Raw genomic sequence first — 27,965 nt, 5'->3', positions numbered from 1 at the left:
AAACCATGTCCTATGAGGAATGGTTATAGGATTTGGGAATGTTTAGCTTGTAAAAAAGAAGACTGAGAGGAGACTTAATAGCTGTCTACAAATATCTCAAGGGCTGTCACATTTTAGAAGGATCATCTTTATTCTCATTTGCACAAGGAAAGACTAGAAGCAATGGGATGAAACTGAATGGGAGGAGACACAGATTAGATATTAGAAAAAACTTTTTGACAGTTAGGGTGATCAATGAGTGGAACAGGCTGCCACAAGAAGTGGTGAGTTCTCCTTCAATGGACGTCTTCAAACATAGGCTGAACAGACATCTGTCTGAGATGATTTAGAGTATCCGGCTTTGAGCAGGGGGTTGGACCAGATGACCCAGGAGGTCCCTTCCAATTCTATGAAATAAGTTATGTTGTTCCCCATATCAGAATAACCTGTGGCTGGGGGGTAAATGTCCCTGTGAAGCAAGCACTGCTCAATCTGTGGGCTTCGGTGAGAGTAGAGGGAGATTTATGGAGCTGTTTTCTTGTGAGGCCTACATTAAGAGAGAAGTTGGCGCAGGACTTACAGGCTGGAGCTGTCTGACATCATGATGGTTAAGACTGCTTCTTTTTCCACGCTGAGGTGAACGCTGAGGTGAGGCAGTAATAGCTCCGGAGCAGGAAGATAAGACCTTCCATAAGAAACGCTGCATACCAGACATGCTGACAGAGGTGGAGGACCTCAGATTAACCTCTGATCTCGTCTTTCTTTCCCATATCGAAAGTCATGTTTGAGGGTGTAAATTGCTTATAATTCCCCCAAGAACACGGTCTGAAGAGAGTGCGTTCAGTGTGTGCATTCTCTTGGTGCTATGTCCAGGCCATGTCCTTCCTGTTGATGTACAATACATCTGAAGGTGGCGTTGATTGGCAGCAGGATTGTGTGATGTAACAGCCTTACGGAAACGCAAGTTGTGACACCAATGGAATGGCGCCAGAACAGTAAGTGCGTATGAGTGTTTTTATTTTAACAAGGCCAAACATGAGGAATTAGAAGGAGTTGTCCTAGTAGTGGACAACCCCTTTATGAAGATACAATTTTCGGCTAAAAATGTAAAAGGCTTCTCCCCTGTGTGATTTCTATGAAGTTTGTTAAGAGTTGATTTCCGTGTAAAACATTTCCCACATTAAGAACATGAAAATGGCTTCTCGTCTGTGTGAGTTCTCTGGTGCTTAACCAAATCTGATTTATCTTTAAAGCATTTCCCACATTCTGAACAGGAAAAAGGCTTCTCCCCTGTGTGAATTCTCTTGTGCTTAACCAAATCTGATTTCCAGCTAAAATATTTCCCACATTCTGAACAGAAAAAAGGCTTCTCCCCTGTGTGAGTTCTCCGGTGATTAACCAAATCTGATTTCTGGATAAAACATTTCCCACATTCTGAACAGGAAAAAGGCTTCTCCCCTGTGTGAGTTCTGTTGTGCTTAACCAAAACTGATTTCCGGCTAAAACATTTTCCACATTCTGAACAGGAAAAAGGCTTTTCCCCTGTGTGAGTTCTGTTGTGCTTAACCAAATATGTTTTCCGGCTAAAACATTTTCCACATTCTAAACAGGAAAAAGGCTTCTCCCATGTGTGAATTCTCTGGTGTATAACCAAATATGTTTTCCGGCTAAAACATTTTCCACATTCTGAACAGGAAAAGGGCTTCTCCCCTGTGTGAGTTCTCTTGTGCTTAACCAAACCTGATTTCTGGCTAAAACATTTTCCACATTCCGAACAGGAAAAAGGCTTCTCCCCTGTGTGAGTCCTCTGGTGATTAACCAAATCTGATTTCTGGCTAAAACATTTCCCACATTCTGAACAGCAAAAAGGCTTCTCCCCTGTGTGAGTTCTCTGATATTTGATTAAACTTGATTTGTCTGTAAAACATTTTCCACTTTCTGAACAAGAAAATGGCTTCTCCTCTGTGTGACTTCTCTGGTGATTAACCAGATTTGATTTCTGGTTAAAAAATTTCCCACACTTGAAACAAAAAAATATATTCTCTGCTGTGTGAATGCTTTGATGTTTAAGAAAAGAAGTTTCAAGGGAAAAACTATTTCCATATTCTGAACATGAAAATGGCTTCTTTGTTTTAGGAGCAGTTTGTTTTTTAATGCTTATTTTGTGACTTTGATTTTCCTTATTAGTCGGTAATGAATCAGAAGACAGGACCTGTTTCAAATGATCAGATGACAGATCTTTGCTGTGAAGGGATGATGGTAAATCTGGAGTAATGACATTCACTTCAATTGTATCTTGTGTGATCTCAAGATCATCTGTTTTAAAAACTGAAGATGTCAGCTGTCCCTCTGATCTCCTGGTACAGTCATCTGCCAAGAATAAAACCAATTATTATTTATGAATAACATATCCTTAAAATTTATATTGTTGAATATTTCTAATTAAACTCTACGTAAAAATGTACTTTATGTAAAAGTATCATTATCTACCAAGAAAACATATCACAGAAAAAATCAGCCTTACCAACACCAAATCAGATAACAAATGCATTAGCATTTTAGTGTTGGTTGGGTGTACTGGGGTGTCTGTCCATGTGGGGTGCACTTATATAGCGCTGGGCAGCCTTCCTGATGTAATAGTATGGGCATCATCACTATCCTAAGCCAGACACTGCATCACACCTACCTGTGTGACTGGCGTCCTATGCAAGCTTCTTCTGTGTGCATCTTTAATACTAGGCAACCACCCCCTCCATGAATTTGTAGGTTTGTGAGTGGTTGCTCCACCAGTATTTTGCACCTGCGTTGCCCCCCGTCCCCTTTATCATGGGGGTCTGCTGCATCCTGCTAGTGCATTTGTTATATGATTTGGTGTTGGTAAGACTGTATCTTTTTCTGTGATTTTTTTTAATTTTGCCCTATGTTAGCCGTCATTATTCATCAAGACAATAACAGTTCACAGTCTAATAGAAAACCTCATAGGATGAACCAGTGGATCGTAGTGTTCAACTGTTTGTTAATTCTGCCTCCAAAATATGGAATAAAAAGTCACCAAACAATGTTATGTAGGTGAAATAATACCAATAAAAACTTCTACTCATCTCACAAAAAACAAGTCCCCACTCAGGTCCATCATCTGTCAATGGAAAACCAGAGGTTTCCACATTATTAGTGGCTCAAAGGCTTTTGAAAAGCAACATGGCTTCCATAACCCAATCCAGCAATATCCACTCTCCCAAAGTCAGATCTCCCCCTCACTTCTGAGCCTTGCAGTGCGCTCAAACCACATTTAGCCTCCATGTATTCGGCATTACTATAGTGAGAAGAACCCAATTAATTTACGGTGTGTGTCTCCTGGAGCACAATCTGGGCACTATGTGTTGGGTAATGAAATTATATATTTGTAATTTTCACTCTCCAACATCCACTGCGTGCTAATTTCCGGAAAGTGCCTGTGGAGTCAAAATAGTCACTACTCCTATAGATTATTTCACTGAGGGTTATAATTTCCAAAATGGTGTCACTTTATGGGGATTTCTACTGCTCTGGTTTTCTGCAATTTGGTCACATTAGGGCTTCTGCAAATGGTGGGTCCCATCTCCTCTGGGATCTGCTCCTGCGACATCTGCTTCTCTCACCAGTAGCCGCCTTATTCATCCTGCAGGTGGCGCTGGTGATGGAGGAGACGTCAGAACCAGAAGCTCTGGGCGGCGCAGGCTCTGTCCAGCCACTAAGACTAGGGTTGCTGGGACCAGTAGTACCATCCAGTCTGGCAGTATGGGTGTGTGTGCTGTCCAGCTGGAGTAATCTGCTCCTTGTTTCAGCCAACTGGAAAGCAAGGCACCCTACTAAAGCTGGAAGCATATTGCAGGAAGCTGCCAGATCCAGCCTTGTTCTCCTCTGGTTCAGTCCTCTGTGCTCCGCTCCCGGCTTGTGTATTTGTTTCCTGTTGTGACCTCGGCCCGTTTACTGACTACTCTTGTGTGATTTTATATTTTCTCTGACCTCCTGGTTCTGACCCGGCTACCTGACTATTCTTCTTGCCAGCTCACACCACAGAACATTAGGTAACACTGTGGCCCAAGCCTAGGGGGTCTCTGTCTAAGTCCAAATCCATGTAGAGGGGTTAAAGGATGATGAGCAAGGCAAACCCTGGGATCTGGAAAATGGAGTAGATAGTGCCAAGCCTGTTTGTGGTAGCCATCTTTTGAGCTGCCAGGTGACAACGAATAGTGTCCCCAATACATTGTGTCTGCACACTATCCCAGCAAAATCTGCATTCAAATAGCTAAATGGCGCTCCTGCCCTTCTTAACCTGCCATGTGCCCAGACAGTAGTGTATAACCGTATATAGGGTATTGTCAGATTCAAGAGAAGATGGAATATAATTTGTAAGGTCCATTTGTTTCCTATTATCCTTTGTGAAGAATTCCAAAGTTATCACCACATAAAGTGACACACATCAGATTTGAAAAATGGGCTCAGATAGGAACACAAAACAGGCTGCAGGAAGGGGTTAAATCAGAGTATTTTGGGCACTAACTACCATAGTCAAAACTGTGAGTACAGACCATAACACATCTACTGAAATGATCAAACTCAACAGTCTTCATCAGTAAGTAGTGAGTAACTAGTGGTGAAACCTCTCTGGGGTAATTACAGTATGGGGCTCGGTGGCTCTTGGCAATCTAAACTATCGTAAGGGACAATATTTTCTATCAGATGAATTTCAAGAAGAAATATTAGACGTTCAAAGGGAACTTTTTATAATACTGCAGAGATGAGGCATCTTAAATTTAGCTTAGAGATATATCATGGCACAGGTATAATGTTTTTTTTTGCTTAGTTTATCACAATCCTGTTTGAAGTTAGTTGGTTTTAAAAGAAATTGGTAAGTCGGGATAAAGGGAAACTCTGTTGTTATTGTACAGAAATTCACACTTGGCCTCACTGCACATTTAATGTTGTCGATCATAAAAGTGAAGTTTGGCCAGAAAGACTGGACCTGGTCTTGTAGGGACCATATGAGCACATTCAGCAGCACAGAAGGGAGAGAAGGTAGATTCATCCAATAAGATATCAGGGTTCTAGGAAGCCAACAGCATCATTACCCTCCGCTTTCTCTTACAGTCCCATCATAATATTTTTTTCAAGTGATTTTCTGGCTTTGTGGTTTACAGATCTGGGCAGGTAGCGTCTCCTAATCACAGGGGGTAGGTGGATCCTCCTGGTTGTAAGTTCTATGGAAAAGGGTTTCAATGCCCAAAATCATTTGAACAGTTTTGGGTGGAAGAGAATGTTGTGGTCTAGAGGCAAAATGGCGATCACACGATTGTGATAAGGACGGACTACACCACCGATAAAGCAGCCACAGCCGGTGACAGAGAAGAATCTGTGACTTCTGTGCATTTAGTGGTTACTACTCACCTGGGTAGTCATATGTAGGAATCTCCTCTTTACACCGCTCATAACCCCTTACATATGCCTCTATAGTATTAATATGGGTGAGATCTTCACCCTGAAACAAATATTGTAAAAGTCACAAACAGATGAGAAGTCACATCTATGATCAGCTCTAATCCTGCCATCTCCACTGTTCTCATTACACAAGTATAAAACATATAAAACTGGTGGATAAAACAAGACTGAACACAAGACCTTCACAGCCGTCTACACATCATAGGGGAGATCTCATGACACCTTCTCTCCATCTACCTGATGATCCTGAGGAACATTGGGATCTTCTTGTTTACAGTCATGTGGAAGAAGAGGACGGGGACATCTCTCTGGTGTTGTCCTGTTACTGGATAGATCTGGAAGAAACACATACAGGGACTGAATTTATTCTTTACATACAGATAATTATGGGCCGTGTGTATTTAGTCCTGTCTATTACCTGGTGATGTGAGGGGATGGGGAACCTCCATCATGACGTCTTTGTACAAATCTTTGTGTCCTTCTAAATACTCCCACTCCTCCATGGAGAAATAGACAGCGACATCCTGACATCTTATAGGAACCTGACACACACAATGATACCGTCATCCCCCCGATCCTTTCATAGCGTTACAGTATAATGTCCCAGCAGTGTCACCTCTCCAGTCAGCAGCTCAATCATCTTGTAGGTGAGTTCTAGGATCTTCTGGTCATTGATGTCCTCATGTATGAAGGGGTGAGATGGAGGTCCTGTGATTGAGCTCAGGGGTCTTTCCCATCCCTCAGACACATGGACCTGACAGCGCTCACTAGAGGTCTTCTTCACTACTATGTAATCCTGGTTATGGAAAGACATATAAATAAATCTCACTACAGACATTTCCAGAGTCCTCACCTCTCCAGTTCTGTTCATCTGTTATTCCCATAGATAAGAATGACGTAATGTGACGTTATTGGAATCTCTCACCTCTCCAGTAAGACGGAAGAGGATCTCTAGGGTGAGGTGTAATATCCTCTCTGCCATCTTGTCTCTATCCATATCTGTCTTTGATGGGTCCATAAGGAAAATTCTCTTAAATAGAAGATCTTCACTGAGAGGATCTGATATTGTGTAATAATACAATTACTGGAGATAATAAGGGGAAACATATGAGGAGATATATTATTTTACAGTATTTAGTTTCCTGCTTTACATCTAGTAATAAAACCTATATATTTTAGGCCACATACAACAAGCAGTTTCTTCCTTGGAGTCTGTAGCTGAACACGTTTCTCATAGACTCATCTTCCATAAAGCTAATTCTCGTCTCATTTACCGACACTGCAATCGGCATTAGCAATACTGCAGGAGATATTCATTACACGTGACATGAGAAATAACTACTTCATGAGGAGGACGACGACATCTTCAACTACGATTCTACAAACATATTTAGCCAGAGTTCTTCACTGACTACATCTCCTCCGGCCGTCTATATGAATGTTTCCCGTCTTCCCCGTATTGTAATCTTCTATCACGTTAGATCTCATGTCTGATTCACACACAGAAGTTTGAGGCTTTGATACATGGTAAAGTTTTTAATATTAAACAGAGTAGGACTATCCTGAATGGGTTCATTTTACCATGGTGGGATAGCTTTCATGCTATTTTTGATCAAAAACAGAGTTACTAAGAACCCTATTTTATTTAAATGCACTTTTGGTTTTTATTTATTTATTTACAGCAGAGTTTATGATCATTTTTCTTCTTATAGTTTTTTTCTGATTGATGGCCATAGTACACATGCATTTATGTGCTGCATGGATACCAACTTAAACCAAGCTCAAATTCTGTGTTTTTTCACAGGCACCATAGTGGCCCTGTGGGCTGCTGCTATGGATGATACACCCCTAACTATCCAACTATCATATGGTAAAAATCTCATAGGTCCTGTATTTATTAGTATCTGCACGAAGAATGAGGCTAAGTGAGTATTTATTAAAGGGAATCCACTCCCCACGAACAGCAAGCATCAGAATCTTCACTGAATAAAAAGCCATTTCTCAGCAAACAGTCCTCTAATATGAGGCATACAGGTATGTATAGACTCACATTTCTATCACCTGTATGCCAATATTAGAGGTCAGATAAGTCCCAGGGGGTGACAGATTCCCTTTCATCAGCCGTGGGGTAATCATAAAACCAGATATGTATCAAGGTATTCTAAGGTGGTTAATGGTTGCAATAGTCAATGGGAGGCATGTGTCACAGAGATGGCTGGTCTCTGTGATGTAACCCGGAGTGTTTCTCTAGGGCAGATAAGCACTAAGAGGATCGGTTGGTGCACCTGGGAGCCGGGTTACGGGTAGCTAGGAGAGAATGGGTGGGTCCAGCTACCCACATACCTCATCTCTGGGTGTGGTTAACAGCCTATAAAATGGAGGCTGTTGTTTGGCACATGGTCTGTGTGTTTGGAGGGAGAAGGCCTCTTGTGTATGTTTGTCTTCAGACCAAGCCAGGACACTGGACGTTACCCCAGCTTGTGTGCCACACAGGCCTGGCTGAGCAGAGACCTGCTAAGGACAATTACTTTGTTTGCCTGATCTAAAGGCTATTTTCTTTTCTGTTTGGCTTCTGGGTTTATGAAGAAATAAACCCACATGAACTTTTAAAGGAACATGCCTCCTGTTTTCCTCCGGTCACACCCAAGTGAGTAAAACCTCCACAATTAGTGTTAGACTTGCGGGCAGCGTTCCCAGCAGAGACGTATGAGTGCTACAGGATGGACTGCATGCCCTGGGTGAAGTCTGTCGCAAGCCAGCAAGCATCGCCAGACGAAATGGAGGACCTTCTTAAACACCTGGTCCAGTCGCAGCAGCATCAACAGGAGACCAACAGGCTGTAGTTACAGCAGATCCAGCAGCACTAGCAGAAACAACATCAGCAGAAGCAGTTTCTGGCAACCGCCACCCAGGACAGGATGAGAGCTCCAACCCCAGGTCCGACTGATGACTCCCATGTCCGGAAGGCAGCATGACGAGCTTTGCAGAAAATGACCCTGGGGGATGAGACTTTCCTGATGGTGTTTCAAAGGGTCACCGAGAGGGAGAAATTTCCACAAGAGCAGTGGGCAGAGGTACTGTCGCCATACTTGACTTGGAGAGCCCCAGAAGTACGCGTAGTAGGCGTACTATGATTTAGCTTTGCAGGACGTCCTATTTAGCTTTGCATAGTACGCCCTATTTAGCTTTGCATAGTACGCCCAAAAGGCATACTATGATTTAGCTTTGCAGGATGCGAAAGAGTATGGCAAGCTAAAAACTGAGATTCTCGCACGCTTGGGGTTGACAATGACTATCAGGGCACAGCGGGTTCGTATCACTGGAACAAACCACCTCCGTCCCAAAGGTTTGACCTGCTGCACCTGGTCCAGAAGTGGCTGAGCCAGAGTCCTCAATGTCTGCGCAGATGGTAGAGTGGGTGGTGATGGACCGGTTTGTGCACTCCCTGCCGAGGCCCATACAGCCTTGGGTTGCCCAGGGTGATCCCCGGTATGCAGATGAACTGGTCGGACTGATCGAGAGATACCAGGGGGTTGAAGGTTCCTTGGGAAGGAAGCCCACTACATGCTGGAGTTCCCAACAGGGGGTGGAGGCCCAAAAGGTGGTGGGACTTCCAAGGTCCAAATGGACGAGGGAGGTGGTGCCCAAGGTCCATACAGGTGATGTTGTTTGCTGGCGGTGCCACGGCCCAGGCCATATAGCTGCCTGTTGTCCCCTGACCCTTGAGCCAATGGACTGCAGCATAGGACAACGTTGTTTATATTATGCTTATCCGGCCTGCAGTGTGAACTGTCCACCCAGCGAGGGGCCACAAGCATGTCACATGAAGGTGAACAGATGGGAAGTAAAGGCACTGCTAGACTCCGGGAGCCTGGTGACCCTTATGAGGGCCACCCTTCCTCTCCAAATTATCCCGGGGAAAAAAGTCGGCGTTCAGTGCATTCATGGTGATGCTAAAGACTACCCTACGGGCAAGAGTGGATATTGAAATGGCCCACGGTACAGAGTCCCACGAGGTCGGCGTCGTTCAGGACTTGTTGCACCCTATTATTATAGGCTGGGACTTTTGCTTGTTTTGGGATCTGTGGGGGAAGGGTTCTGGGTTCGCTGGCTCAGATAAGAAAAAAATTAACCCTAATGAGGTATCACCACACCCAGAGTCAGACAGGTTTCCCTTTTGTGTCCTTGTGGGGGATGAGGAGGTAGTGCCCCCTGAGTCTGCAATTCCAGAGTTAGGGGTGACCAGCGAGAATTTTGGGTCTGCCCAATATAGGGACCTAACTCTGAAGGGAGCCTTTAATAATGTCACTATTATAAATGGGGTTGCACAGGAGTCAGGGGCTGACACAAGGTTTCCCCATTTTATGATGAGTAAGGAGTTGTGGTACCAGGTCAAGAAAGTGAGGGAGGAGAGTGTGGAGCAGTTAGTGCCGGGCCCCTTTAGACGGAAGGTGTTGGACATGGCCCATTCACATGTCTTGGGGGGACATCTGGGAGTGGATAAAACGCAAGAACGGATCGTGCAAAGGTTCTATAGGTGAACATTGGACATAATTTCAAAAAACATCACAGTAAAAGATAATACCTTACCAACACCAGGTCAGATTGCCAATGCACTGCAGGATGCAGCAAGCCTGCATCATAAAGGCAGGGCCAGCACATGTGCAAAATACTGAAGCAGACAGCCACTCACTAACCTACCAAATTCATGGAGGGGGTGACTGTGTAGTATTATACATGCACACCGATGGAGTCAGCATAAGGGGGGCGCCAGTCACACAGATATGTGTGATGCATAGTGCAAAAAAATGTGCAAAAAAGATGAAAAATAGTGTATAAGATAAATACACAACATGATAAATACCCCACCAGGCCTCTTTAGTGTTGGCTGGATGAATTGGGGCATATGTCTTGTGTGCTTGCATGTATATAGTGCTTGGCAGCCCGTATGATCTAAGGCTATGTGCCCACGATGCAGAAATGCTCAGGATTTTTTCCTGAGCGTTTCTGCATCTCCCTGGCAGAAAAAATGCATGCGGATTGTACATGCGTTTTCCTGCCGGGGACATGTGGAAGTGAAGCGTTCTTCACTTGCGTTTCCGCATGCGGGTTGACAAGCGCTTTCCAAGCGATTTTAACATCACTTGGAAAGTGCTTGTCAACTTGGTCACACTATATAAATCCATGCAACCAGCATGGATTTATATAGTGTGACCTGAGAGAATGTAAAAAAATAAATCTATACATACCCTCCGATGGCCTGCGCTGTCTTGCTTCGCTCGGTTCCGGCTGCCGGCAGTGGTAGACTGAAGGACCTGCCGACGTCAGCGTCGCGTCACCCGTCACAGGACTCTGACGTCAGAGCAGGTCCTTCATTCCATCGCTAAGTGCCGGGAAGCAAGGAGGAGCGCACCGCGGGCCGCCAGAAGGTAAGTATATATTTATTTTTAATTTTATTCTTTTTTTACAGCTTTTTTAATGGTACCTGGGTGTGGAGGAGAGTCTCCTGTCCTCCACACCTGGGTACCATCTACACATTAGAACGCGCCAATTACGCAAGTACAGATGCAGTCTTTCTGAATTGGCGCGTTCTAATGCAAGTCAATGGCGGTGAAAACGCAGCGCTTCCGCAAAATAATTGGTAGTGCTGCGTTTTTTTCCGCAATGATAATCCGCACCGGAAATTTCCGCAGCACGTGCCCGTTTTTAATGCGTTTCCGCAGCAGCAAAAACGCTGCGGAAACGCATTAAAAACGCATTGTGGGCACACAGCCTAATAGTATGGGCGTCATCAATAGGCTGCAAGCCAGACAATGTGCATCACACATATCTGTGTGACTGGCGCCCTATGCAGACTACACAGCCACTCCCTCCATGAAATGGTAGGTTAGTGAGTGGCTGTCTGCATCAGTATTTTGCACATGTGCTGGCCCCGCCTTTATCATTGAGGCTTGCTGCATCCTGCAGTGCATTGGTAATCTGACCTGGTGTTGGTAAGGCATTATCTTTTAGGCTATGTGCCCACGATGCAGAAATGCTCTGGATTTTTTTCCTGAGCGTTTCTGCATCTCCCTGGCAGAAAAAACGCATGCGGATTGTACAGAAGTGAAGCGTTCTTCACATGCATTTCCGCATGCGGATTGTCAAGCGCTTTCCAAGCAATTTTAGCATCACTTGAAAAGTGCTTGACAACTTGGTCACACTATATAAATCCATGCAACCGGATGGCTTCTGATGGCCCCCGGTGTCTTTATCCGATGCGTCCTGGCTTGCCGGCAGCTCGCGGTAGACTAAAGGACCTGCCAACGTCAGCGGTTGCGTGACCCGTTACATGACTAATTGACGTCATGGCTAGTGTTGAGCGATACCTTCCGATATCGGGAAATATCGGATCGGACCGATACCCAAAAAGTATCGGATATCGCCGATTCCGATACCGGAAACCAATGCAAGTCAATGGGACAGAAATATCGGAATAAAAATAAACCCTTTCTTTCCTTGTAGGTTAATTCTACATGAAGGAAAACAACTAAGAATAATGTAGAATGTATTGGGGGAGGTGGGGGAGACAACAAAGGCATAGAGGTTTAGCCCAATCAAATGAAATAGCAGGAATTAATATTTTTTTTATGACGTTCTGAGTCACGGAAATATTGACTATGTTAAGTTTTTTTATATTTTGTCAGATATTTATGTTTCACTACTTCCATGCTCTTCACCTTCTTTTTTACTTCTCCCACACTTTCTCCTTCATCATCCTCAGCATCAGCATCTTTTTCATCAACTTCTTCTTCACCTTCTTCATCATCTTCTTCTTCATCTTCTTCGTATTATTCTTTTTTTTTACATTCTTCATATTCTACTTCTTCATCTTCTTCATATTCTTCTTCTTCATCATATTCTTATTTGTGACAGGCATTCCTGTAGTTGTTATCTATAAAAGTTTGAACATTACACCTTTCGTTCTGCCCGTCACAAAAGATTTACAACAGGATTTGTCCGCGTTCAGTTTGGCCTGCAGCAGCAGGTCTTTTCCAGGGGCACCACGAGGAGGAACGGACTCACCCCCATACACTGCTTAGTCATCTTCTGCTTATAATTTAGATATTATCTTTTGCTCAGATTTTTAGTCTTATGCTTAATGTTCTTCTGCTTTTTGTTCTTCAGCTTCTTGTACTTCTGCTTCTTGGTTTTCTGTCTCTTGTTCTTCTGTATCTTGGTGGTTGTCTTCTTCTTCTTTGTCCTCTTGGTCAACTTCTTCAGGGTCATCTTCTTGGTCTTCTTTGGGGAGGTCTTCAGGGTCGTCGTCTTCAGGGTCGTCGTCTTCGGGGTCCTAATCTTCGGGGTCCTAATCTTCGGGGTCCTCGTCTTCAGGGTCCTCGTCTTCAGGGTCCTCGTCTTCTTCGGGGTGGTCTTCAGGGTCCTCGTGTTCAGGGTCGTCGTCTTCGGGGTCCTCGTCTTCTTCGGGGTGGTCTTCAGGGTCCTCGTGTTCAGGGTCGTCATCTTCGGGGTCCTCGTCTTCTTCGGGGTGGTCTTCGGGGTCCTCGTCTTCGGGGTCCTCATCTTCTTCGGGGTGGCCTTCAGGGTCCTCGTCAGAGAGATCCAGAGTGATTACCAAGAACCATTTCAAAAAGCTTGAACTTGGAAATGTAGCAGAAGGTACAAGAAGGCTGAGGAACTGCCGAGAACCAGCTGACGGTACTGGAACCCGGATGGGTAGCAGAAGGTACAAGAGCAAATGGAATTACCGAGGACCAGCTGACGGTACTGGAACCCGGATGGGTAGCAGAAGGTACAAGAGCCAATGGAACTACCGAGGACCAGATGACGGTGCTGGAACTCGGTTACTAAGCAGGAGGTACCTGTGCCAGAAAGCACTACCAAGGACCAGCAGACATTGGTGGAACTTGGATACCGAGAAGGAGGCACCTAAGCCAAAGGCACTGCCGAGAACCAGCTGACGGTACTGGAACCCGGATGGGTAGCATAAGGTACCCATGTAAAAAAAAGTTGCAAGGCCGCGATCCGGCCGCAGTTACCGAAACCCACAGTCCTACAGGGGGTGCTTGTCTTATTGGCACTATGGAACCAGCCTTCATTGCCAGATCTCGCAGCCCACATAGGAGTCACCTAAACTACAGGCACCATAGAGTCGGCTAACCCGACCGCAACACGACAGGACAACGCATTGGAGGCAAAGTGACGTTGACACTACCTGGAAACAGCTGGCGTGCTGGAACCAGGCTGGGCAGGAGGGAGTACCCGTGTCAAAGACACTGCCGAGAACCAGCTGACGGTACTGGAACCCGGATGGGTAGCAGAAGGTACAAGAGCCAATGGAACTACTGAGGACCAGCTGACGGTACTGGAACTTGGTTACTAAGCAGGAGGTACCTGTGCCAGAAAGCACTACCAAGGACCAGCAGACGTTGGTGGAACTTGGATACCGAGAAGGAGGCACCTAAGCCAAAGGCACTGCTGAGGACCAGCTGACGGTACTGGAACCCGGATGGGTAGCAGAAGGTACCCATGTAAAAAAAAGTTGCAAGGCCGCGAGCCGGCCGCAGTTACCGAAACCCACAGTCCTACAGGGGATGCTTGTCTTATTGGCACTATGGAACCAGCCTTCATTGCCAGATCCCGCAGCCCACATAGGAGTCACCTAAACTGCAGGCACCATAGAGTCAGCTAACCTGACCGCAACATGACAGGACAATGCATTGGAGGCAAAGTGACGTTGACACTACCCGGAAACAGCTGACGTGCTGGAACCAGGCTGCGCAGGAGGGAGTACCCGTGCCAAAGACACTGCTGGGAAACAGCTGGCGGTGCTGGAACCCAGGGTAAATACTAAAAACAGAGTGGAGCCAGAGGCGTAATTGGATCAACTTTAAAATCTGTAGTAGTGTGAATGTGGACAGAGCAGGAGAATTTGCCGGACACACAGCTGGGGATCAGCTGACGTTACTGAACCCCAAAAACACTGGAGCAAGCGTTGACTGTGCAGACGGCACTTCTGAGCAGCAACTAGCGGTATTGGAGCCCAGGGTAAATATTATAAACAGAGGAGCCGGAGGTGTAATTGGAGCAAGTTTTAAATCAATAGTACAGTGGATGTGGACAAAGCAGGAGAATTTGCCGGACACACAGCTGGGGATCAGCTGACGTTACTGAACCCCAATAACACTGGAGCAAGCGTTGACTGTGCAGACGGCACTTCTGAGCAGCAACTAGCGGTATTGGAGCCCAGGGTAAATATTATAAACAGAGAAGCCGGAGGTGTAATTGGAGCAAGTTTTAAATCAATAGTACAGTGGATGTGGACAAAGCAGGAGAATTTGCCGGACACACAGCTGGGGATCAGCTGACGTTACTGAACCCCAATAACACTGGAGCAAGCGTTGACTGTGCAGACGGCACTTCTGAGCAGCAACTAGCGGTATTGGAGCCCAGGGTAAATACTAAAAACAGAGGAGTCAGAGGTGTAATTGGAGCAAGTTTTAAATCAGTAGTACAGTGGATGTGGACAAAGCAGGAGAATTTGCCGGACACACAGCTGGGGATCAGCTGACGTTACTGAACCCCAATAACACGGCAGCAAGTGTTGACTGTGCAGACAGCACTTCTGAGCGCCAACTGGCGGTGTTGGAGCTCAGGGATTACAGTTCAGGTGGTAGAAACATGAACACAACAGGAGACCTGGATACTGTTGCCAACCAATTATTTATTCTGGAAGAGGACTGGCAAATTCATGCGAGATCCAGGCCTTGTTCATTTTGAGAAAAGTAAGCCGGTCAACGTTATCGGAGGATAGTCGCATGCGACGGTCTGTTAGTACACCACCTGCGGCACTAAAGACGCGTTCCGATAATACACTAGCAGCAGGGCAAGCTAGCACCTCCAATGCATACTGGCTAAGCTCTGGCCATGAATCCAGCTTACAGACCCAAAACTTGAAGGGAGAAGAGCCGTCTGGGAGTACACTGAGAGGGCAAGACATGTAGTCTGTCACCATCTGACGGAAACGTTGCCTCCTGCTGAGTGGAGCCGTCTGTGATGGTGTAGACATTTGTGGCGGCGGGGACACAAAACTTTGCCACACTTCGGCCATACTGGTCTTGCCTTGTGCTGAGGCGCTGCTTCTGCTCCCTCTTTGTGCAGAGCTTCCTCCACTGCCTCGACGCACTGAGCTGCTTTGTAAAGCACTAGCAGCACTGCTCTCGGTTGGAATGGAGAACATGATGGAATGCACCAGTGCGTCTTGGTATTCCCGCATTTTACGCTCCCGGTTCAACGGTGTTATGAGGCTTTGTAAGTTGTCCCGGTAGCGAGGATCTAGGAGGGTGGACACCCAATAATCAGCCGTGTTGAGAATGTGGGCGATGCGGCGGTCGTTTCTCAGGCACTGCAGCATGAAATCAACCATGTGCTGCAGACTGCCAACTGGCCAAGAAACGCTGTCCCCTGCTTGAGGCGTGATCTCTGCCTGCTCTGCATCACCCCACCCTCGCTCTAGATACTGACTACTAGAGCATTGTGTACCTCCCTCCTCTGGACAGATGTCTTCCTCCTCCATTGACTCCTCCTCATCCTACTCACAAAGTGTCCCCTGCCTAGGCCTTTGTGAGGAACCACGTTGCGCACACTGTAGAGAAGCAGATGGCATTTGTGACTCATTTTCCACCTCTTCCAAAACCTCGTCCCTTAGTGCTTGCAGTGTTTTTTCAAGCAGGCAGATAAGGGGGATAGTCATGCTGACTAGTGCATCATCTGCACTCGCCATCCGCGTGGAATAATCGAAGGCACACAAAACGTGGCAAATGTCCTTCATAGAGGCCCACTCAGTGGTGGTGAAGTGTGAACGGCGCGCACTGCGACTTGTTTGCGCCTGCTGCAGCTGGTACTCCATTACTGCTGCCTGCTGCTCACACAACCTCTCCAACATATGTAACGTTGAATTCCACCTGGTGGGTAGGTCACATATGATGCGATGTTCCGTAAGGCGTAATCAGCGCTGCAGAGCTGCAATGCGCGATCTTGCGTTGCTGGAACGCCGCAAGTGAGCGCACTCTATGCGGACCTCGTGAAGCAGTGCATCAAGATCCGGATAGTCCCTCAAAAAACTCTGCACGACCAAGTTGAGCACATGTGCCAGACATGGGATGTGAGTGAGGTTGCCTAGGCCCAGAGCTGCCACCAGATTTCGGCCATTGTCACACACTACCATGCCTGGCTGGAGATTCGCTGGCACAAACCACAAGTCGCTCTGCTGCTTGATGGAATTCCAGAGCTCCTGCGCTGTGTGGCTTCGATTCCCCAAAGAAATTAATTTTAATATGGCCTGTTGACGTTTGGCCACGGCTGTGCTCATATCGGTCATCATAACAGGTAACCGTTCACGGGTCGATGTGGAGGTAGACCGTGATGGCTCCTGCAGCGCTGATTCAGAGGAACTGGAGTATGAGGAGGAGTCAATGTGTACAGACTGGATTCCTGCAATCCTTGGAGTTGGCAGAACACGTACAGCGCCACTCTCAAGATCTGTACCCGGCTCCACAACATTTCCCCAATGGGCAGTGAGGGAAAGGTATCGTCCCTGTCCATGCTTACTGGTCCACGCATCGGTGGTCAGGTGGACCTTGCTACTGACGGCGTTTTGTAGCGCATGTTTAATTTTTCCCTCCACATGCTGTTGCAGGGCAGGGACGGCTTGCCTGCTGAAATAAAAGCGGCTGGGCACATTGTATTGTGGGACTGCCAATGCCATAAAGTTACGGAAGGTGTCAGTCTCCACCAGCCTGAATGATAGCATTTCAAGGGCCAGTAGTTTAGCAATGCCAGCATTCAGAGCCTGTGCTTGAGGGTGGTTTGCCGAGTATGGGCGCCTTTTCTCCCATACCTGTGCTAACGATGGCTGTAGACTGGCCTGGGAGTGTGAGGATGACAGGTAAAGTGGTGCTGTGGGTGGAATTACACTGTGTCTCTGTACAACAGTGCCAGAGATTCTTCCATGGCGATCCTGTGAGGAAGCCGAACCAGCTGTGTGTGAGCTGGAGGAAGATTCTACAACATGAGCTGAAGAGGTGGTAGGTGGCGCTGTAGGTTAGCCTAGGTCTTCAGTGTGTTTTTGTAACTCCACCACGTGCTTGGTCCGCACATGTTTCCACATATTTGTGGTATTGAGGTTGCTGACACTTTTCCCTCTTTTCACCTTCTGATTACACAGCTTGCATTTGACAAAGCAAATGTCACCTGCAACTGTGTCAAAAAAGGACCAGGCACTGTAAGACTTGGGAGCGCCCGCTTTGGATTTTGGAAGAGCCATGCTCCTAATGGGTGCCGAAGTGGAGGCTACAGGCAACCAAGTCTGCCCCCTCCCCTTCCCTCCTTTTTGGGCCGTTCGGGGAATCTCTTCCGCAGAGCTGCTCCCACCACCTTCCTGTCCCTCACGCCATGATGGGTCAAGGACCTCATCATCTACACCACCCTCTTCAAACAACTGCTTCTCCTGGGTAGTCTCGACAGCACAGTACGCACCAGAAAGTGGCACCTGAGTCTCATCATCAGATGCGTACTGAGGTGTGCTGCTGACCATAGGCACTGGCCCACCCGCCTCTTCAGATTCAGAGAGACAAAACGGTTGCGCATCACTGCATACTACCTCTTCTTCAAATTCTCGAATTCTGCTTGGCTGGCCCCCTCTTTCCAAGCCAAGAGATTCAGAGAACAGAAGTAGAGATGGCTCCTGTCCAGGGCTCTCTGACTGCCTGGGCAATTTGGCAGGTGGTGAAGAGACAGATGGGTGCTCTTCAGTGCTCAGGACCTGAGAGGATCTGGAACTAATTGAAGTCGATGCGTTAGCTGCCATCCATCCGACAACGGCTTCAATTTGGTCCTCCCGCAGCAGTGGGGTACGGCTAGCTCCTACAAAGCTGCGCATAAAGGACTGTTCCCTGGTAAAACTGGGGGATGCTGAGTCACTGGTACCCGCAGCAGGCACAGAATCCCCACGTCCTCTTCCTGCAGGCACAGAATCCTCACGTCCTCTCCCTGCAGAAACTCCACGCCCACGCCCACATGCCTTACTCCCTGCCTTCTTCATCTTGGTAGACTGATAAAGATAGGCAGAAAAGTACTAAGGGCTTAGTGTGCTTATTCCTGAACAGCTGCTAACAGGTATAAGAAACACTAATTTTATAAAGTGTGGACTAGACTTTAATATGAGCTAATGTGGCCTACACAACTGTAAAGTGGAGTGTTTGGTGAACTTTATTTATGTTTTTTTTGCCACAAAAAGACACTGGATGTGCCCAAAGATGTAATACCGATAGTATCACAAACTTTTTGTAGCTATTACAATGTAGGAAGGTAACCTACAATGCAATAGATGAGGCTACAAAAAATAGGCTAATACTAATCTGGCTGGGGCTGCAGGGCACAATGCTGCAGAAAGGCTCCTCTAACTACTCCTATATAGTGTGTTTGGAACCAATTTAGCTGAATACGGATAGAACCACCACACTAATAGGAGATATCAGGAAAAATTATGAATTAGCAAATAAGGACAATGTATGAGGCAGTGACACACACTGAGTGCACTACAACCAGACGTGTTTGAAGCACACACTGCAGGGTGAGCTGCAGTCACACACAGAGACCTTGCAGACAGCGGTGAACAGCACAGAGAACTGTGCACTAGTGCTGCAAGGCACAGCGATTTATAAAGTAGCTTGGGTAAAGCAGAATAGACCAAATAGGTAGCTAAAACTGTCCCTCAGAACAACAGCGTCCTATCCCTAACTGAATTCACAGCAGAGTGAGCTGAAAATGGTGGCGGCGGCTTTTATAGTGCATCATGACATCATTTCAGCAGCCAATCACAGCCATGCCATTAGTTAAGATGCCTACATGCCTAACAGGATGTGCCCACACTTCTTAGGATCCTCATTGGCTGAATAAAATGAAACTGGCTCATTGCAATATGGGAACTTCCGATTCCGGTATACGATATTGTAAAAGTATCGGAATTCCGATACTGAAATATCGGGTATCGGCCGATATTCGCAGTATTGGAATTCTCAACATTAGTCATGGCAGGTCCTTTTCAGACCATCGTGAGCTGCCAGCAAGCCGAGACGCATCACTAAGGACACCGGGGGCCATCAGAAGGAAAGTATAATGTATATTTTTTATTTTATTCTTTTTTTTACAGGTTCTATGGTACCCGGGTCCGGAGGAGAGTCTCCTCTTCTCCAAACCCGGGTACCATCCGCACCTTGAAACGCATGGATTGAGCATCTGCAGATGCAATGATGCGGATTCCATGCGTTCCAATGCAAGTCAATGGCAGCGAACATGCCGCGCTTCCGCAAAATAATTGGTAGTGCTGCGGATTTTTCCACAATAATAATCCGCAGCGGAAATTTCCGCAGCATGTGCACAGCACATGGGATTATCATTGGGGAACATGGCAGACCTTCTACCAAGCGTTTTTTAAGCGTTTCTGCAGCGGAATTGCCGCTGCGGAAACGCTTAAAAAACGCATAGTGGCCATACAGCCTTACTGTGATGTTTTTTGAAATTATGTCCAATGTTCACCATTTTTAATGTTTAGTGTTAGGACTCGCAAGTATGAGGACCCTTGACGTTTGGGTTGCGAGCTTGTGTATTTTGGCCAAAATATCGACCAACACCTCATGTGTTGTATTTATCTTCTACACTATTTTTCATCTTTTTTGCACATTTTTTTGCAGGATGCGGCCAGGCCTCTTTAGTGTTGGCTGGGTGAATTGGGGCGTCTGTCTTGTGGGGGTGCACGTATACAGTGCTGGGCAGCCCGCCTGATCTAATAGTATGGGTGTCATCAACAAGCTGCAAGACAGAAACTGTGTATCGCACATATCTGTGTGACTGGCGCCCTATGCAGACTCCATCGGTGTGCATGTATAATACTAGACAGCCACCCCCTCCATAAATTGGTAGGTTAGTGAGTGGCTGTCTGCATCAGTATTTTGCACATGTGCTGGCCCCGCCTTTATCATGGAGGCTTGCTGCATCTGGTGTTGGTAAGGCATTATCTTTTACAAAGGTTCTATTGGCCCAGATGTCACTGGGAAATATTTAAGCATTGCAGGTCTTGCACTACGTGCCAGTTAACCGACCCCACCTCTCACATTTGAAGTCCCCTCGTGCCACTGAACATTATTGAAGTGCCATTCGAGAGAATTGCTATCGACTTGGTCAGTCCCCTGGTTGAATCTGCTCGTGGGCATCAATTTATATTGGTTGTCCTGGACTATGTCACACGCTATCCTGAAGTGATTCCACTGAGTAACTCCTCCGCAAAGAATATATCCCGTGAGTTGGTCCACGTTTTTCCCCCCCAACAGGCTTACCAAAGGGAGATACTCACTGACCAGGAAATTCCCTCTATGAGTAAGGTGATGAGGGAGTTATGTAAAGCCCTCCAAATCTCCCAACTGAGGACTTCAGTATACCATCCTCAGACGGATAGCCTAGTCGAAAGGTTTAACAAGACTTTGAAGAGTATACTGAGGAAGGACATAGAAAGGGACAGTAGAGACTGGGACTGTCTCCTACCATATCTGTTGTTCTCCAACCGAAAGGTTTCACAGGCCTCTACAGGGTTCTCGCCATTCGAACTTCTGTATGGCCGACATTCGCGGGGTCTTCTGGATGTCACAAAGGAAATCTGGGAAGCCTAATTCATGCCCCATAGGAGCGTCATCGAGCAGGTTGCTCTGATGCAGGAGAGGATTGTGAAGGTGATGCCCATCGTAAAAGAACATCTCCTCCAGGCACAAGAAGCTCATGCCAGAGTCTACAACCGGTCAGCCAGAGTGAGGCAAATCAATCCGGGAGACCGGAGTCCTCATGCTAATTCCTACAGTGGAAAGTAAGTTCTTGGCCAAGTAGCAAGGGCCGTATAAGATGGTGGAAAAAGTGGGTGAAGTGAACTACAAGGTTCATCAACCGGGACGACGTAAGCCGTACCAGATATACCACATCAACCTCAACAAGATGTGGCAAGACAGAGAGGCTGTGGAGGAGTCGCAACAGCGGAAACGCTAACGAAGGCCAAGAAACAGCAGTGTCGGGAGTTGATGCAGAAGAACAGGGATCTGTTCTCGGAATTGTCGGGCTGCACAAGGGTCATAGAACACAAGGTTCTGACGGAGCCACATGTGCGGGTGAACTTGAAGCCTTATCTGATAACGGAGACCCGACGAGAGTTGATATCCAAAGAGGTAGCTTGTATGCTGAAGCTCAGTGTCATTGAAGAATCCAAGAGCAGTTGGTCGAGCCTGATCATCTTGGTCCCAAATCCCAATGGTGAATGGAGATTCTGCAACGACTATCGGAAGTTGAATGAGGTTTCCAAATTTGATGCATATCCCATGCCACGCGTCGTCGAGCTGATCAAGAGGCTTGGGCCAGCAAGGCACATAACCACCTTGGATCTGACAAAGGGATATTGGCAGATCCCCATGGCATAGGTAGCCAAAGAGAAGACTGCGCTTTCTACACCGGACGAATGCTTCCAGTATGCCCGGATGCCGTTTGGACTGCAGGGGGCCCCTGCAAAATTCCAGAGAGCTATGGATTGCATCCTTGCATCCCATAAGAAAATATGCCGCAACACACCTGGACAATACTATCTTCAGTCCAGACTGGGAGAGTCATCTGGAAAAGATTCAGGCTGTGTTTGATGCTCTGAGGAAGGTGGGGTTTTCAATAAACTCGAAGAAATGTGGCATGGGAAAATAAGAAGCCAAGTACTTCGGATATGTAGTGGGTAGAGTCGAGATAAAACCCCAAAATACTAAAGTAGAAGCAATCCAAAATTGGCCGAGACCGGTGTCGAAAAAGCAAGTCAGAGCCTTCCTGTGAATCGTGGGATACTACAGGAAATTCATTCCAAACTTCGCCATGATGGCTGCACCCCTAACTGACCTCCTTAAAGGGACAAAATCAGCCAAGGCCAAGTGGACTGCAGAGGCGGAGACGTCCTTTCAAAAGATGAAACTGGCTCTGTGTAGGCAACCGGTCCTGGTTGCCCCGGACTTCAAGAAAGAGTTTATACTCCAGACAGATGCCTCAGATGTCGGGTTAGCAGCAGTCCTTTCCCAGGAGATACACGGGGAGGAGCACCCTGTCCTCTACCTGAGTAGAAAGCTGTCCTCCTGCGAGAAAAATTATTCGGTCATAGAGAAGGAACGCTTGGCTATAAATTGTGCGGTGGAAACCTTACTGTACTATCTGTTAGGTCGAAAAGTTAGATTATTATCCGACTATGCTCCACTCAGATGGATGAGGGGAAAAAGTGAAAAAATGCCAGAGTCACCCTCGGGTTTTTAGCCCTACAGGACTCCTACTTCCCTGTAGAACATAGAGCAGGGAAGCAACATGGTAATGCCGATGCTCTCTCGAGAATCCCCTGTCTGGTAGTAAAAGGTGTCAAGCCCAAGGCTTTAGGCAGAGGGGGGGAGGTATGTAAGGTGGCTAATGGTCGCGTAGTCGATGGGAGGTATGTGTCACAGAGATGGCTGGTCTCTGTGATGTAACCCGGAGTGTTTCTCTAGGGCACATAAGCATTAAGAGGATCGTTTGGTGCACCTGGGAGCCGGGTTATGAGCAGCTAGGAGAGAATGGGCGGGTCCAGCTACCCACATACCTCACCTCTGGGTGTGGTTAACAGCCTATAAAATGAAGGCTGTTGTTTGGCACATGGTCTGTGTGTTTGGAGGTAGAAGGCCTACTGTGTATGTTTGTCTTCAGACCAAGCCAGGACACTGGACGCTACCCCAGCTTGTGTGCCACACAGGCCTGGCTGAGCAGAGACCTGCTAAGGACATTTACTTTGTTTGCCTGATCTAAAGGCTATTTGCTTTTCTGTTTGGCTTCTGGGTTTATGAAGTAATAAACCCACATGAAATTTTAAAGGAACATGCCTCCCGTTTTCCTCCCATTGTGCCCCAGTGAGTAAAACCCCTACAATATGTATAAAGGAAAGGGTATGGTAGTCAGAGAATGTTTCAATAATCCGCCTCAACGCATTTTCCCAACAGGTTCATTAGGAGGCTTGATAGAGGGATGATAATTCATGATGTTCAGCATAGTGTGCCTAATAGCCAGGTGTCCATGTTTAAATATCCCATTTCATCCCAAACCCCTCCCAGACTAGGAGGCTCATTCCCATTCCTATAGGTGAATTGTCACAGTATATACAGAATAGAGTCTGTCTACAATAATATACTGCGCCTACGCTACTTCTCATGAGCTAGAGGTTCGATAATGTCCATCACCTAGTGTGCATGTAGGGAAGTGACGTGCTTTATGCTGAAACACCAGATAAACTGATTGCCGCCGCGCAACTCGTACCTGTGACTGCGCATGCCCATAGTTATCATTCCATCTAGGATCATTGTTAACAAATGTGCATGCCCAGATGTCTGCGTTCCACACCAGAGCGCATATGGTATTGGATTGCATTCAACCAACAGAAAAATCCTCTCTCTGAGATCAGTGTCATGGGAGACTAAAATCAAGTATTGCACATCCTCCCATCATGCAATCGGCATGTGGATCTACTTTATCACTACAAAATATATGGTATGGTGGCCCACAGTATACTCCTAAATGGTCATATTTGACCCCTATTGCATAATTAGAGATACACAAGGAACACCACACTTGTTAGTTACTAAATGGTATAAGTGGGATATAACGGATAAGAAATAATTCTGACATAGAAGCTCAGATCTCTTGATGAAGTAAAACAATACAGGGAACTGAGTAGCAATGGGTAGAGTATAAAATCCTAAAATGTAATCCGGAATGGGACTGTATTCATACAAAACAGGCATAGGAAATTTGCTCATTCAGTCCCTTAGGGCCTAGTGAATCCAGTCTGGAAATCCACTCACTTTTTTTGAGAATACATTTATTGAGATCACCACCTCTCACATTGGGTTTAACCACCTCAATGATGCAAAAGGAGATGTTTCTTGTTTCACCTCAATGTGCACTGTTCATGTGTCTCACTAATGGGGTGTCCCGATGTCACGCCAGGTGTGAGTGCAACACAGAGAGTCACGCCAGGTGTGAGTGCAACACAGAGGAGAAAGGGAGCCCAGATACTAGGGAAAAGGGGGAAGAGGTGACCTTCTAATCTGGACTAGCATCACTCTGTCTCCCCCCTCCGCAGCTGTTGCCCATCACATGCCTCGCCCAACTATCCCTGGCATAAGGCTATAGCTGGGGGTGGAAGGAGATGAGCACTAGTCAACCTCCGCTAGCACTCTAAAGACAACACAGGGGAATTACAACACAGGGGAATTACAATTTCGCTTTAGAAGAAACTCCAACAGGGCACACGGCCTCAAGACTCCAAAGAGGACGTGATGCTGCTTCAGCCAAGTTCCAAGTAGAAATGAGTATACCCGGCGACGCCAACATAGACACACCAGGTGTATATACACCCAGACTAAATGGAGGTAGAATCTGGGTCCTAAACACAGCCATCCATCTAGGCAGCTGTCTGCATTGCCAAACGTGGAGATCTCCTGCAAACCCCTGCAGGGCGACTGTCTGTCACCTCTGACACACCCGTGACACCCATGGCATATTTCGCCCAAATGCCCCCTCCACACTCCTCTTAGACTGCCTCTTGGTCGTGCATACATAATCTAGGAGGTAGGTGCATGTGGCCACATACACAAGTCCTGAGGTTTTATAGTTGGAATAATCCCTCTGGAGAAAGGTTTCACCTGTAGAGGAACTCGAGAAAGATTTACATGGTCTTATCCAATTACATGTACAACTTTCTACACATCTAAATAAACCACAGATTCTTCTATCTAGCCATGTCCCCTTGGGTGCAGGTTTTTATAGAAACTATGCACTAAACGGTCCCTAATTGACCAACTCTTTCTGAAAGATATTGTGGGAGTAGATCACACAGCACCCTCAGGTCCAGGTCGGCCACAAGTACATCCTAGCGTTTTCTGAGGATAATAAAGATATGGTCACTCTGATTGTCACAAGTTCCTATTACTTGTGTTATCCCATATTTTTCTTGGTGTCTTGGTTAGGTATGTAGGAGTATCTCTCTCTCCTGTTTTTCTGCAAACAATAATGCGGAATCCAAAATGTACTGTGGGTACCTTTTTCCCTGAATCTGGTGTTTATGTCTATTGCCTGTATATTAATATCTGTGACATTAGAGCAGTTTCTTCTCAACTGTAAATATTGGCCCTTGGATATTGCTTTTTTTTTAGTAGGATGCAGTGGTGGCTATCCCACTTTAATAGTTTATGGTAGATGAGTGTCCCTAGGGTCTAAACCAGAGCTGTGGAGTCGGTGCCCATTTTGGTGGAGTTGGAGTCGGTATAAAATTGACCCACTCCGGCGCCTAAAATAAATAATAAATTGGGTACAGTAGTTCAATGCAGTTTGTGAGGAATATTTTTTCATAAGAATTTGGTAAAGTTATGAAATGTCCTATAAATGTCTTTCCTATTCCTGATCTAAGGGTCTAGACTTTTAGCTGAGAAAAATTTGTCCTACTGTAAATTTATCACTTAAACATGAGCCATGTATGAGGGAGTCGGAGTTGTGAAGTCGGAGACGGTGTCATGGAAATTTAGGAGTAGAAGTCGAAGGTTTGGCTTGCCGACTCCACAGCCCTGGCTCCCATCCCATACTTTCTTGATTGGTACATCAAGGAAAGGCAACTGGTAGGAATAATTAAACTCTGATATAAATCTAAGGCCCACTCTATGGTTATTGAGTTCCAAATTCAAGAAATTGTTCACTCGTCCCTGACCAGATGATAAAAATGTTGTCAATATATCTATATCATGCCCCAATATATGGTTGCCACCACTTATAATCATCCCTGAGTATGCTGTTTTCCTCCCATCAGCCCAGGAATAGATTAGCAGATGAGGGAGTACAGGAGCTCCCCATCGCAGTACCCCTGAGCTCGGGTAAGTACTTCCTGTCAAAAATAAAGACGTTATGAGTAAGAATGAATTTTAGAAGATCCTCCATGAAGTCATTATGTCTGCTACACTCTATTGATCTCGATTTCTATAAACATCTTACTCCTCTGATATCATCCTCATGCGATATATTACTGTACAAAGCCTCAATATCTAGTAAGGCCTGCAAAAGGGGCATAATGGGGGCATTACACTGTGTGGGGCATCATACATCCTGCATAAGGGGCATAATGGGGGCATTACACTGTGTGGGGGCATCATACATCCTGCATAAGGGGCATAATGGGGGCATTACACTGTGTGGGGGCATCATATATCCTGCATAAGGGGCATAGTGGGGGCATTACACGGTGTGGGGGCATCATACATCCTGCATAAGGGGCATAATGGAGGCATTACACTGTGTGGGGGCATCATACATACTGCATAAGGGGCATAATGGGGGCATTACACTGTGTGGGGGCATCATACATCCTGCATAAGGGGCATAATGGGGCATTACACTGTGGGGGCATCATACATCCTGCATAAGGGGCATAATGGGGGCATTACACTGTATGGGGGCATCATATATCCTGCATAAGGGGCATAATGGGGGCATCACACTGTGTGGGGGCATCATGCATACAGCATAAGGGGCATAATGGGGGCATTACACTGTGTGGGGGCATCATACATCCTGCATAAGGGGCATAATGGGGGCATTAAACTGTGTTGGGCATCATACATCTGGCATAAGGGGCATAATGGGGGCATTACACTGTGTGGGGCATCATACATCCTGCATAAGGGGCATAATGGGGGCATTAACACTGTGTGGGGGGCATCATACATCCTGCATAAGGGGCATAATGGGGGCATTACACTGTGGGGCAGTAAAGGGGTCCTGTACTATGAGAACAATACGTTTCCTCCCTTCCTATCTCCATAGTTGGGTCGTATGTATCTATTACAGGAAACAGAACAAAAACCTTATGATTCTTATAAAGGGGCAACACAAGACCCCAAAAGAGTCTCCGTGCTGAAGGGGTTAATGCCCCCTGCGCCCAGTAATGGGGGGTCTCCACATACCTCCACCTGCAGAGCCGCCACCACATATATGGCTGCTCTGTGCGCACAGGACCTGTGATGAGGTCACAGGAGGGGAGGAGTCAGGGGTCACATGATCAGGGGCCTCAGTGGATGCAGGACTCTGCTGTGCTGGTTGTCATGGTGCTGGATGAGCTGAAGTTTATGTGTGGGGTCAGGAGGGGTTTACAGTGTGGATGTAGCAGAGCCGCCTGTGTACGAGGTGTACGGAGCAGAGCCGCGCGTGTACGAGGTGTACGGAGCGGAGCCGTGTGTGTACGAGGTGTACGGAGCGGAGCCGTGTGTGTACGAGGTGTACGGAGCAGAGACGCGTGTGAACGAGGTGTACGGAGCAGAGCCACGTGTGTACGAGGTGTACGGAGCAGAGCCGTGTGAACGAGGTGTACGGAGCAG

At 46.6% G+C, this 27,965-nt stretch overlaps 2 protein-coding genes across 4 annotated transcripts in view; one reads left to right on the top strand and one right to left on the bottom strand.

Moving 5' to 3' along the window:
• Positions 1–27,965, top strand: part of LOC141271687 (uncharacterized) — a 205,240-nt gene that overhangs the window by 127,208 nt on the left and 50,067 nt on the right. The gene's annotated exons all lie outside the window — the stretch shown is intronic.
• On the bottom strand, positions 173–27,639 carry LOC141271682 (uncharacterized). Of its 3 annotated transcripts, none has more exons than XM_073681721.1 (7): positions 27,555–27,639; positions 6,383–6,541; positions 6,074–6,253; positions 5,876–5,999; positions 5,695–5,792; positions 5,407–5,497; positions 173–2,349 (listed from the first exon to the last, which is right to left on the bottom strand). In XM_073681721.1, the coding sequence occupies exons 2-7, from the start codon at positions 6,473–6,475 to the stop codon at positions 1,160–1,162; spliced, it is 1,776 nt and encodes a 591-aa protein (XP_073537822.1). In that variant the 5' UTR covers positions 6,476–6,541; positions 27,555–27,639; the 3' UTR covers positions 173–1,159. The 3 variants fall into 3 exon arrangements, with proteins under 3 accessions (XP_073537822.1, XP_073537821.1, XP_073537823.1); XM_073681720.1 differs by lacking the exon at positions 27,555–27,639 and adding an exon at positions 12,177–12,522 and having other exon boundaries at positions 174–2,349; XM_073681722.1 differs by lacking the exon at positions 6,383–6,541 and having other exon boundaries at positions 175–2,349; positions 5,876–6,253; positions 27,555–27,618.

This window comes from Phyllobates terribilis, unplaced genomic scaffold, assembly GCF_046119375.1.
Source record: "Phyllobates terribilis strain yellow unplaced genomic scaffold, ASM4611937v1 Scaffold_5__5_contigs__length_657084704, whole genome shotgun sequence".
In the NCBI taxonomy this organism is placed as follows: domain Eukaryota; kingdom Metazoa; phylum Chordata; class Amphibia; order Anura; family Dendrobatidae; genus Phyllobates; species Phyllobates terribilis.
Note: the sequence above shows the minus strand (reverse complement) of the source record. Positions and strands in the feature narration are given on the sequence as shown.